The sequence below is a fragment of the Natrix helvetica genome, assembly GCF_964273705.1.
Source record: "Natrix helvetica genome assembly, chromosome: 1".
NCBI classification, from domain to species: Eukaryota; Metazoa; Chordata; class Lepidosauria; order Squamata; family Natricidae; genus Natrix; species Natrix helvetica.
The window spans coordinates 125,207,682-125,220,627 of record NC_138548.1 but is presented as its reverse complement, the minus strand read 5'-3'; the positions used below and the strand labels follow the sequence as shown (position 1 = coordinate 125,220,627).

Here is a 12,946-nt window from a genome sequence, read left to right as displayed (position 1 = left end):
ATTTGTTGTTACATATTTTCTACCTATTCATCTTTACTTTAGCGTAAAGTGTAGACTGCCATCTAGTGTCATATAGCGGTAAGGCTGTCCATGCTTTCTATCTCAAACTCTTGAATTATCATAGAGTTCTAACCATAGAAAGATAGGGGTGGAAGGGACCTTGGAGGTGCTCTAATCCAATCCCCTGTCCAAAGCAGGAGTCCTTATAACCATCTCGGACAAATGGTTGTCCAATCCTTTCTTGAAAACCTCCAGCTATGGAGCACCCACAGCTCTAAGAAGCAAGCTGTTCCATTGTTCTATCAACAAATTCCTCCTTATTTCCACTTTGAATCTCCCTTTGATAAGCTTCACCCATTGCTTCTTTTCTTGCCCTCAGAAGTTATGGAGAATAAATCAATGTCATCTTTCATATAACAATCTTCCAGTTGCTATCATGTCATGAGTTTGACTCTGTTGCCCCCGAGGATTTAGACGGGTTGCGTGGACGGCTGCGACCCACCACATGTTCAATGGACCCGTGCCCCTCCTGGTTGGTACTGGCATCCTGGGAGGTGACGCGAGGCTGGCTTCTGGGCCTGGTGAACGCCTCATTGAGCGAGGGTTCCTTACCGACTGCCTTGAAAGAGGCAGTGGTGAGGCCCCTGCTCAAGAGGCCTTCACTTGACCCAACGGAGCTAGCTAATTACCGTCCAGTCTCCAACCTCCCCTTTTTAGCAAAGGTTGTTGAGAATGTGGTGGCGCAGCAATTTACACGTCACCTCGACGAATCCGTATATCTAGACCCACGCCAGTCCGGCTTCCGACCCGGGCACAGCACCGAGACAGCCTTGGTCGCGTTGGTGGATGATCTCTGGAGGGCCAGAGATAGAGGTTGTTCCTCTATCCTGGTCCTATTAGACCTCTCAGCGGCTTTTGATACCATCGACCATGGTATCCTACTGCGCCGGCTGGAGGGGATGGGAGTCGGAGGCACCGTTTTACGGTGGTTCGGCTCCTACCTCTCCGGCCAGATGCAATATGTGTTGACTGGGGGGCAGAGGTCGACCCTGAGGCCACTCTCTTGTGGGGTGCCGCAGGGGTCGGTCCTCTCGCCCCTTTTGTTCAACGCATATGTGAAGCCGCTGGGTGAGATCATCCGTGGTTTTGGGGTTGAGTACCATCTGTACGCTGATGATACTCAGTTGTACATCTCAATCCCAAGCCACCCCAACGAGGCTGTCGAAGTGATGTCCTGGTGTTTGGAAGTCGTCGGGGTCTGGATGGGGGACAACAGACTCAAACTCAACCCCTCCAAGACTGAGTGGCTGTAGCTACCGGCACCTCGGTTCAGCCAGCTGATTCCATCACTGGCCATAGGGGGCGAACAATTGCCCCCTGTGGAACGGGCGCGCAATTTGGGCGTCCTCCTAGACGCCCGGCTGTCAATGGATGACCATGTGGCAGCCGTGGCAAGGGGGGCGTTCCACCAGGTTCGCCTGGTGCGCCAATTGCGCCCCCTTCTGGACCGTGATGCCCTACGCACAGTCACTCATGCACTGGTGACGTCTCGCCTGGACTACTGTAACGCTCTCTACATGGGGCTTCCCTTGGGACGCGCCCGAAGACTGCAGCTAGTCCAGAACGCAGCCGCGCGGGTAGTCATGGGGAGTACTAGGTACTCCCACGTAACACCTCTCCTGCGCGAGCTGCACTGGCTGCCTGTGGTCTTTCGGGTGCGTTTCAAGGTTCTGATCACCATCTTTAAAGCGCTCCATGGCATAGGGCCTAGTTACCTGCGGGATCGCATCCTCCCACATACATCCCTGCGGCCAATCTGCTCTCACAGGGAGGGCCTTCTCCTGGTGCCATCCACGAGGCAATGCCAACGGGCGACACCGAGGAGTAGGGCCTTCTCTGTGATGGGCCCAACTCTCTGGAATGACCTCCCCCCCGACATTAGAACCACTACTGACCTCCGCTCCTTCCGACAGAAACTGAAGACACACCTGTTCCGACTGGCTGGTTTGGCATAATTTATAACGTCTACCTCCTGGCATACACATTCTTACGGGTTTTTAGAGGGATAGTGTTTTAAATTTAACCTGATATTTTAAACTTTTGTATTGATTTATTTATTTAGCTGTACAGTTTGGCATATTTTATCCTCTTCTCATACATGTATTTATGTAGTTATTTCTATGTTTTAATCTGTTGTATTTTGATACGGACTGTACACCGCCCCGAGTCCCTTTCGGGAGAGGGGGCGGTATATAAACGCTAATAAATAAATAAATAAATAAATGTCTCCCCTAGCCTTTTCTTCATTAAGCCTCCAGACCCTTATCATCTATTTTTCTCTTTGAACCCTTTCTAGGGCTTCAGGGTTTGTTTGTTTTTTGTATCACAGTGACCAGAGTTGGACGCAGTTTTCTAAACATGGCCTCACTAGTGAAGTATAGAGGGGTGCTATCACTTCCCATGATTTTGATAACTATCTCTGTTGATGCATTCTAGAACTGTGTTGGCTTTTTTGAATGATATAGCTTAAATCTTAAAATGAAAAATAGATTTAGGAGAATTTAATGGTTGACATGTGTGAAAGACACGAGCTTCCCAATGCAATGGGGATTATAGATTATAGGACTATATTTACATGTGAAGACTTATTAGCATGGGAAAGACTAAACTCAAAAAGTTATTTCATTCAAATACTAAATCAAAACAAAATTAACAATTGATTTCATGTTCAACTTATCTTCAAATATATATTATATTGCCCAGGTGGATACACTGCCAAATAGCACATTGACTTGTAAGATCCATTTCCCAACCATTGTATTAAGGATAAATATAGCAATAGCTCTTAGACTTATATACCGCTTTACAGTCCTCTCTAAGCGGTTTACAGAGTTAGCATATTGCCCCCAACAATCTGGATCCTCATTTTATCCACCTCAAAAGCATGGAAGCCTGAGTCAACCTTGAGCCTTGTGAGATTCGATCTGCCAAATTACAGGCAGCAAACAGTCAGCAGAAGAAGCCTGCAGTACTGCACTCTAACTACTGCGCCACTGAGGCTAAATTTAGACATTGTTATCTTTCAATATCTTCCAGATGAAGTTTGGATTTTAGGCAAAGACCCAATACAATGTGCAGCTTTGTGATATTATGATCTGGTAAACTTATTTCAGAAAGCTTAAAACCAGGTTGATTTGGTAGTACATTAATATTGCAAGGGAATGTATTTTTATACAAGTCTGAGAACAGCAAATGTCTTTTTATTACTGTTCAATTAGTCAATCAATCAATCTATCTATCTATAAACTACTTTGAGTCTTACTGTCTGAAAAATGCAATATAAATAAATACATATTATTCTAGCATACTGTAAACCAGGGGTGTCAAATTCGATTTCATTGAGTGCCACACCAGGGTTATGTTTGACCTTGGGGGGCGGGGTTGGGCATGGGTATGGTGAGCATGGCTAGCTCAATGCCACTCGTATCGGGGGCTCTTATGATGGCCCGAGTGCTCTGCCAGCAAAAATGGACTACTGAGCTACATTTTTGACTATGATGGCCTCCTGCAACCCTCAGCAACAAAAATTGAGCTTGTGAGGGCCCTACGGAGCCCACCCTAGCTCCATTTTTGCTTGCAGAAGCACCGTGGGCTGGTCCTTCACTGTTTCTAGGGCGGCCCCACAGGCTAGATCTAACAACTCTGTGGGCCAGATCCAGCCCCCGGACCTTGGGTTTAACACCCCTGCTGTAATCAGTACATATTGTTCTTGCGGTACTATTAAAATCCCAGGAGGGACAAGAAGAATGTAAATTCTAATTAGATGGATATATTTCCTGTCTCTTTTTTCTACTTTTTTCTTTGTTTTTTAAGCTTTGTAGAAAGTTTTTTCTTCTCTCTCCGGAATACAATTCCTTCCACTATTTTTCTTCCACAGTCCATCGCCAAACATCCCACCACATCCATCACCCCCTGTCAACTCACCTGCCTCCGCCCCCCAGGACCCAAAAGAGACGTCTCCATTCTAATAGGAAAAAGAAAAAAAAGAAAAAGGCAAGGAAAACGTCTATGCCTCCCTCTAACGTCACTCCAACCATCCAGGAGGAAGAGGAGGAGGAGGAGGAGGAAGAAGAAGAAGAAGCAGAATCTGAGGGGGAAGAGGTTCTGGAGAAGGAAATCTCAGCAGAGTCTGATGTTGAATCCTCTCCCAAAGAGAGGTCTTTGAGCACTTTAACAGCAGGACTGACTGAAAGGAGTGTTGAGGTGAGAGACTTCCAATCCACACTGCAAGAGGAGTTTTGGGCTTGGCAGTTCATGCACAACAATTAGGTATAGTGGAAAGAAGATTGAAAGAATTCCCAAATCCCATGTACAAGATCACATATTGTGTGTTTGGTATGTGTGTGTGTGCCATTTGTCAAAGGTAGCACAATGTCCCAAAGATGCTTTTCAAAAGGCAAGTGGCCTTTCTTGGCTTTTTTCTTGAAAATGTTCTACAGAAGCTCCTTGGATGAGAAGCAAAATGCTTTCAAGGTCCAATTGCCATTTGATAAAAGCACCTTTGGGACATTGTGCTATGAGACCTTTTGAACAACCATGCCTGGATGATTGAGAATCTCCATAGACATCTATAGCACAATGTTAGTATGAAACTGTTGACTGATACAAAGCAGAAAAAATGGGATCATCTCCGATTTTTTCCCCTGGTGTTAAAAACTCACTGTCCCTTATTTTTTCTCAGTTTTAAACAACGCAATAGCAATGTTACTTTTCTGGATGTTGTGTCATTTTGCACTTTATGCTGCTTTTTTCAGTTTACCATTGGACCAGAGGAGCCTGAGGAAGAAGAGGAGGAGGCTCATGGCACCCAATGCACTTTGTCATTTGATATGGCTGAGGAACACAGTCATCTTTCCCCAATCCCATGTTTCTCCAGCCTGCTGCCAGAGAAAGGCCCTACTTTTTCTAATAGGTAAGAGAGGGTGATATTTTCTGTTTTGGAATTCAGATAGGTTGGAGACATTCAGGACAACGTAGTAAGTTGCCTTTTCAATTCAGGTTCAGGAGTTTACTTTGGGGGTGTAAATGGGATAAACTTAATTTCAAACAGAGCTCATCCAGATTTAATTTTAATATGTATCTCCCATTCTAGAATCTCCTTCCATTAATTTGAAAAAAAAAAAGCAAAGGCATCTTAAGTTCTGGTATCTTGGTAGTGCATCTGCAAAAGTCTCTACTTTCCAACACATGTTATTAGATCCAGCACTCCATGACATAAACAAATACTACTATATTTGTTTAAAATAGCATTGAGAGTATGTTAAGATACACAGCTTACAATAATATATTGCAAGTATTAGTCTTCAAAAAAAAAAAAGAATTAGGATTCAACAAAACAGATGTAAATAAAGGAACAATGGGTAGGCCCATCAAAAAAGAAAATGAAAGCCTTTCAGGGCAGAAATTAGGCAACTTGCTTTAAGCACATGCAAAATAAAATCAATCCTAATATACTGTAAGTCTGATTACTTCTACCTCTAGAAGCATGGGTTATGTGATATTGTTTCTGGGGTCCTGGAAGATGCAATTGTACAACCTGAAATGTGATACTTTCCATCCTTTCCTTCCCAATAGTTAGTTGCTTCTCCTGGGGAGATTATAAAACAAGCCTCTATCAAATTCTTCCATGGGTATTTAACTTCAAGGAAACTCATGTTTTGCTCAGGGATTTAGCCACTTAGCTCTTTAGGCTGTCTTAATATAGGTAAACGAGATTAGTTTAAGGTAAATTGTGTGTAGAGAGCCAGTTTGGTGTAATGAATATTCACAACCTAAGATTTCTTTAGTCCTCAACCCTATTTCAGGCACTCTCTGCAGACACCTATGGACTGAACTAATCTATTGTTTTCCTCGAAGTCTACTACTTCAGAAAGGGAAGAAGGGTGTTGACAAGAGAAAGTGGGCAGAAAAGAGAAAAAAGTTATCAGAAAGAGAAAGTAGGTTGGATCACCCAATTTGGTTTCTGGCACTACTTACCACCTGCTTTATTTCAAGTGGAATTGTTGTGTTCCAAATGCAACTTGAGTGAATGCAGGTTAAAAGAAAACCCGAAGCAACTCTTTAATCTTGTTCAAATATCCGAACTCTGGAATTACCATGCATTCTATCTTCTAGGAATAAGTTCTCACTTTCAGTTATTATTTCTCTGTCATTATTGTTCTCTTTTTTTGCCTCCACAGCTTTCCTGAATACAGAGATAATGTATCTCGGGGATGGGATAAGCGCAGGCCATGGAGTCAGGTGCCAAGTGGGCAGCGGTCAAACTATGACCTGAAGGAGAGAGTGTGCATTGGCAGCATGACTGCAATAGAGAATGCCACATATCAACGAATCCCCACTGATGAGGCTGAAGCTCAAATGTTGGCTTCTGCTGACCTTGATGATATGAAAAGTGAGATTCAACTTTGACCTTTGATTTTGTCCCTAGTAATGGTGATGATGGTGGCAGTACCTGTATGCTGGGATTTACCTTGACTGCAGCACTGGGTGAATATGGGAGGCCCATAAAAACATAAGTGTATTCTTCTCCGTTAAAACTAAGCAACTGGATTGTGTAATAATTTTAATAAGGACAAAATGATGTATGTAGATGTTTAATTCTCAGGATATTCATTTGATATACTTTGGTATATTTGTAGTCTGAAAGAGATTGCGGTTTTGGGTATAACAACATATAATATTATATATAATATAATAAACCATTCTTTTAATGGCCATGCAACATAATATAATGTTATTTTAGTACTAGGCTAGCTATAAAGTACAGGAGCCTATAATGAGATGTAGATACATTATTTTAACTTATAACATATTTTGACCTGTGAGGCTTTCAATAGTTATGCCTAAAAACTGCTTTTTAGGAATATACAGGAGATTTTTTTTTGTTATATTAGCAATCTCACATGTGATATATAGGTAGTTAGGGAGCGAGGGAGGGAAGAAGGAAAGAAGAAGGGTAGGAAGGAAGGACAGCAAGACTGGTGAAATATATTGACAAATTATTTAATTTAATTTAATTTATTTAACCCTCACTGAGGAGCTTCCAAAATGTTATAAATTCTACAAGATGTTATAAATCATTCTACTTAAAGATGATTCTCTAGGCCTTTCTTTACTCGACAGAAAATCCTGAAATACACAACCTGCTTTCCAAATTTGACCTGACAATGTGCAATCCAATTTAGTCTTCTGTTACCTTAGAGCACAATTGTATTCTCTATGTTCTGTGCTCCTACTCATCCATAGTTTACTGGATGGTATTCAACTCTCATATGCTAAGGCTAACCTAGTATCTTCCTTGCTGAACCATTAGGATTTTGCTTTCTCCTTCTTAACCTAAAATTATCTTCACCATTTTGCTCTCAGAGAATTATGTTTTTCAATTTCTGGAGGGAGTAGCCAAATTTGAGTAGGAATCTGTATAAAATGCAGGCTCTATAATGATCTTAAATCCTACAAAGTTGCACAGTGTCTGGAACTGAGATTACATCTATTTATTGCTATGTTCTACATCTTTCCTTCCCCTCCCCGAAAGCTGAGTTCTCCCATTCTCTCAATGCAAAAACATAGAAGGGACGTCATGGAAATGCAGTTTTGAGCCTCAGGATATGAAGATGTCAATAGACTAGTTTCCAAGCTTCAGTAGCTAGAGATAACTAAAAGCATATGAAGGGACACAGTAGGCTGTGCCACAAAGAAAAAACAACACAACACATCATATACTGGATTTCCTACAGAATTTCATTGCTGGCTTTGGCACTATGCAAGGATACATTCCCACTTGGATTCTAAACAAGCAGTCACAATTTTGGTGCTAACTGTTTCACTAGATGGTCAGTAGTAACGTTCTTAATCAAATTCTATCCAAAAATTCCTGGGCATTGGATGTGGTGCTACCTGAAAAAATTTCAGAGAAGAGGAACTCATCTCCTACCTAAATCCTACTCTTTGCGACATATTCAAGAATTTTCATCTTCCAACAAACATAGCAATGGCGATTCCAAATGGAAAGGAGATAATAAAGGGCACTGGAATAGGAGACAGACCAGAAATAGAGATAGCTGTCTGTGCCTATAATTCCTTAGATTATGATGACTTTGAGGAGTTTGCTCTCAACTTTGAAGACTATGATTTATGGGAGGCTATTCAGAACCACTTGGGTTGTCCTGGTCTGGAGCCAATTCGTAAGTACTGCAGTTGCGCTAGGATTCAAATGTACAGGCTATACATATGTGCATCCTTCCACACATTTACTCTCAACTTCATTAAGACTTCTTTTTTTTCCCTTAGAGAATCAGATTTTAAATATAACAAACTTCATTTGTTCTAAATATATTTTATCACTATATGCAATATATCTTATCACCATCTGGCAATTGTATATTTCAAAATTATTTTGCTATTACTTTCTTTAAGGGAAAACAATTTTGTCCACCTTTGCTTTTAATTGTTCTTTGCCCATTTAAAGTTAATTTTTATTTGCTTAACTTTATCCTATCCCAAAAGTTCATTTCTCTATTGTTCTGTTCAAATATCTTGTTCAAATATTTTGGAAATGTGAAGCTGAAGATATTTAACTATAACCTATATTTCCTCACCCATGTCTCAGACATGCACATCGATGAACAAATTAGCAACTCTTTATTTCTCAGTTTGATGCCTATAATTCGTTTTCCCATCAACATACACCATCCATTCACCCACCCACTCCATACACAGATATTGTACATTATGTGATGTGACATGCTTTTCTTATTGAAGTTAGATGAACTCATTCATAAACATACATTCATATGTTGAAAGACCATCAGAAGTTGCTACTATCAGCATTGGGCAGTTTTACTGGTTAAATATGCTGAGCATAGGAATGGAGACTGCTTGGATTTGTCAAAAAAAATCTCCCTTACCTAAAATGTTTCATTTTGATCTTCCTGAATATATATAACAAAGTACATGAGGAAAGTTATGCACAGTCCACAGAGTTCTAGTTAATTTGGAGCAGGATTTAATCCAATGTCTCAAAAGCAACTATTAGCCCAACTGAAAAACATAAGCAATATACAACAATCTGCATCTTTCCGGTTAAAAATCAGTTATATCTTTGTTTTTGATCGTGTGCAGCAAAAAATGGGAAAATGGGAAAGAAAATGGGAAATTGGGATTTAACTTTCAACAATCTCAAATTGGTGGATCAGTAGGCTGCAAGCCATCTGGGATTTCTAATGTCTTGAGGAGAAAGAATTGTCTTTGGTCTGTATCACTGATTTAATTTACCTTTCTCAGTAGTTGTTATTCTCATTTTATGCCGGAGGTAACAACTCTCCTACACTATATCACAGCATTTATAGCCAGTACTTATGTACTTAAAGGTTGCTTTTGCCATTATGAAACACATTACCTTTTGATGGGGTACCAAACAAAAAAATAGCCCTTAGATGTCTTTGGCAGTTTATATTCATAAATGGAAACAGTGCAAAAAAGAAGGGATCTAAAATTAGTTAGTTACATAGATGCTTATGTGATCTAATGAGTCCTATAAAGGCAATCCACTCATCAATTTATATGATTGATTTTTCTCCATTTTTCTGTAAGTAATGTTCAATAGAGAAATTACATTGGATTAACAATCAGTAGTGGTCAAAGTATATGCTGTGAGGAGAACTACTGAGTTGTTATGTAATGTAACATAATTAAGAGTGTTGCATTAGGATTACAGAAACCAAAAGAGGGGTAAAGTAGAAAATTGATGAATATAATAAAGTGCATGTAGTACAGTGAGTTCCCTTTATACTATAAATAACTTGAGGGTATACCGTCCAGATGTCTGCTTTATTAGAGGTTTCTTATTTAAAGAACCAGAGGTCCATCTGAGAAATACCTTGCCCAAAGAGCCCACTCCTATCTGTGTTACATGATCATCTGCAAAACAAAAAGTTATTATTTACCCAGATATTTTCATTTTACAGAATGTTTATCTATGCTTTAATATTACTGATTTAAGAATTAACCGATTATATGCCGTAAAAATCTTATTATGGTGATACATACATGATAAAAACTCTTTCCCTCAGTCCTTTAGATGAGGCTCCGAGATAATGCTTGACAACATAATGCTTCAGCTTTAGATTTTCCTGTTGTCTTTGTAGCTCTCAGCAAAATAGCAAGGGAGTAGAAGTTCTGTTATGCTTCATGGAACACATGGCAATTCTTATACATAGCACTTTTTAAATAGGATTTTGCCAAACACTTGTAATTGCACCTGTTCGCATTGGGAAATAATTTTAAAAATGAGCTTTTGCCCAATTCCTGTATTGCAATATCAATTTCTTTAAATGAAAATCAAATGCTCATCATAACGTTTTGCACATGGAAACTCTCCAAATTCAGCTCTCAACAAAATTAGTCTGGGTAGGAAGATTCTACTGCGAGTATTGCTATCAGTGTAGGAGGTGCTGGGTAAAATGAACTGATGGCTTTCTCAGATTTAGTTCTGGGGGGAAAAAGGCATTTTATGATTCATAAAAACAAAATAAATAATATATGTTTGCATATTTTTATAATTTATTCTGCGTTTCTTCTAAGTTTTATCAGACATTACAAAAGCTACATACTTTATGTATTCCTGGGAAATGGGGCATTTAAAATAAAAACTACATTTCATGAGTCCTGAGTTCTGTAGTAATTAACAAAGGTCTCTGTTACTATGGAGCACTTATGACATTCATGTAGCTCTGTTATAGAAGGACCTTTCTGTTATATGTACCCATGGCCTATCCTGCCTTTATTCCAGGCCATCGTTTTGAAGATAATCCAGGAGTAAGGAGACATTTGGTTAAGAAGCCATCTCGTAGCCAAATCAACAGGTCCAGCAAAACATCTTTGTCCTCACAATCTTTCAAGAAAAAGAAGAAAAAGAAGAAACTTGACCGAAAACCCCATGAGGTACCATCATGGCCTTTCCTTTTGAATCTCACAATGTATGGCACCAGACCAGCACCTTGATGCATTGTTCAGTTTATTGCTTACTGGTAAATGGCTTTCCATAAAATCAAGGACAATAGAAATGATAAGATTGGACAATCGGCATTAGCGTAAGCCTAGTAACCAAGGCTATTGCTTTAGGATATAGACAGATAGTCCCAGTCTAATTTTTGCTATCTGGTTCTCCAGTAATAAAATAAGATCATCTTCAGGGAAGAAAATGGCCTGGAAGGGAAAATTACAGTTGTAAATTAGAAATGTACAACCTGGGAGGCCAAGAGCCAAGTATGATCCTGAAAGTATCCCTCAGAGTGATCTGAAAATTACAATATTTCATGTGAAATGAGAGAGAATCATGAAATTCATTATTAGTGAATTATAACACAGTATCAGCTTTACTTAATTTTAATTAGCAATAGATATAGTTGCTTTAGAATCAAAAATAGATTTTTATTCTAGCCTCATCCAACTCTCTAACACACTTTTGGAAGAGATTATACTGTATAGTCCAGTTACAGACTATTTAGGATATGAATCTAGGCTACTTTCTCTTACATTATGCATATTCTCAGTGCATATTACTTATTTATATATTTAATACATTTATATGTATTTATATGGCCATCCATCTCACACATGATTCTGGTGGCTAACAATTAAAACAAACAAACAAACAAACAAACAAACAGAATAAAAACACAACCAATAATTATAAACAAATGCTATAAAATAGCAAAGAACAAGAACAACATCCCATAGACAATATAGTCAAGAAACCAGCTAACTCACACCATCAGGGCCCTAGGCTTGAAAAAGGAGCCAAGTTTTTAACACCTTGGGAATGGCCAGAAGAAACAGGGCAAGCCTATTCTTGGGAGGAAGATGTTCCAAAGGACAAGTGCCATGGCAAAGATATCCACTCCTGCCAGATACCACTGTCTTATGGTTGGGACCTGGAGATGTCTCTCCTACCAGATCTTATAGAATAGGTAGACTCCACTGGGGACAGTAGCTCTTATAATTAACTTAGCTACCTGCTAGCACCTTGAATTGCATCTAAAAACATCCTGTGCAGCTTGCAAAGCAGAGATGTCACATGGACTGAAGGACAAATACCCATAATTGCCCATATTGGCACATTTTAAGGCAGTTGAAGCTTCCAAATACTCTTCAAAGGTAGCTTGGTCCTACATAGAGTGCATTGCAGTTATCCATTCGGTGGGTGGCTAAGACTTGAATGACTGAATTGACATGAGGACATAAGCAATGGCCCTAATTTCCTCTTGAACTATACTTTGGATGCTGTTAAGCATGTGTCATCTACAGAATCTCTGGTACTATAAGGGCAGGGCTAAAGGGTACTATCTCTTTCTTGCAGCAATGTTATAATAGGGCAGATAGGGAAGCCATTCTTGTAAACTAATAGCAGAAAACAGGGTAATGGACTGGAATTTAACTGTCTTGCTTTTTCTTAGGTTTTTGTGGAGTTAAATGAATTAGTAGTGGACAAAAACCAGGACATGCACTGGAAGGAGACAGCACGCTGGATCAAATTTGAGGAGGATGTGGAAGAGGATACGGCACGCTGGGGAAAGCCTCATGTTGCCTCACTTTCTTTTCGCAGCCTTTTGGAGCTTAGGAAGACTATCGCCCATGGTGAGTAATCCTGATGAGGTTAGGCTTTGGCTGGAAACATGTATTGACATCCCAGCTGCCTTGTCACTTAAAGGAAGACACTTTTTTTTAAGATGAAGGAAGAATTTTTAGCATTGAAATAAACTTATTCATCAAAAAAGAGAAAATGATCAATGGTTGTAGTCATTATCAACCTAGCCCTGTGGCAGAATATAACATAAAGTGTAATAATAGAACAAGAAAATAACATAATTAAACCATTAAAGGTTGG

General features: G+C 39.7%; 1 protein-coding gene across 4 annotated transcripts in view; it reads left to right on the top strand.

The window, feature by feature from the left end:
• The window catches only part of SLC4A3 (solute carrier family 4 member 3), a 52,712-nt gene that overhangs the window by 15,878 nt on the left and 23,888 nt on the right, over positions 1-12,946 (top strand). For 3 of the 4 annotated variants that reach the window (XM_081936418.1, XM_081936420.1, XM_081936419.1), the window contains 5 exons: positions 3,938-4,263; positions 4,815-4,972; positions 6,240-6,451; positions 10,850-11,001; positions 12,516-12,696. In XM_081936418.1, the coding sequence (XP_081792544.1) occupies positions 3,938-4,263; positions 4,815-4,972; positions 6,240-6,451; positions 10,850-11,001; positions 12,516-12,696 (1,029 nt within the window). Of the gene's footprint in view, positions 1-3,937; positions 4,330-4,814; positions 4,973-6,239; positions 6,452-10,849; positions 11,002-12,515; positions 12,697-12,946 lie in introns of those variants that run through there. The other variant, XM_081936421.1, reaches the window with a different exon arrangement.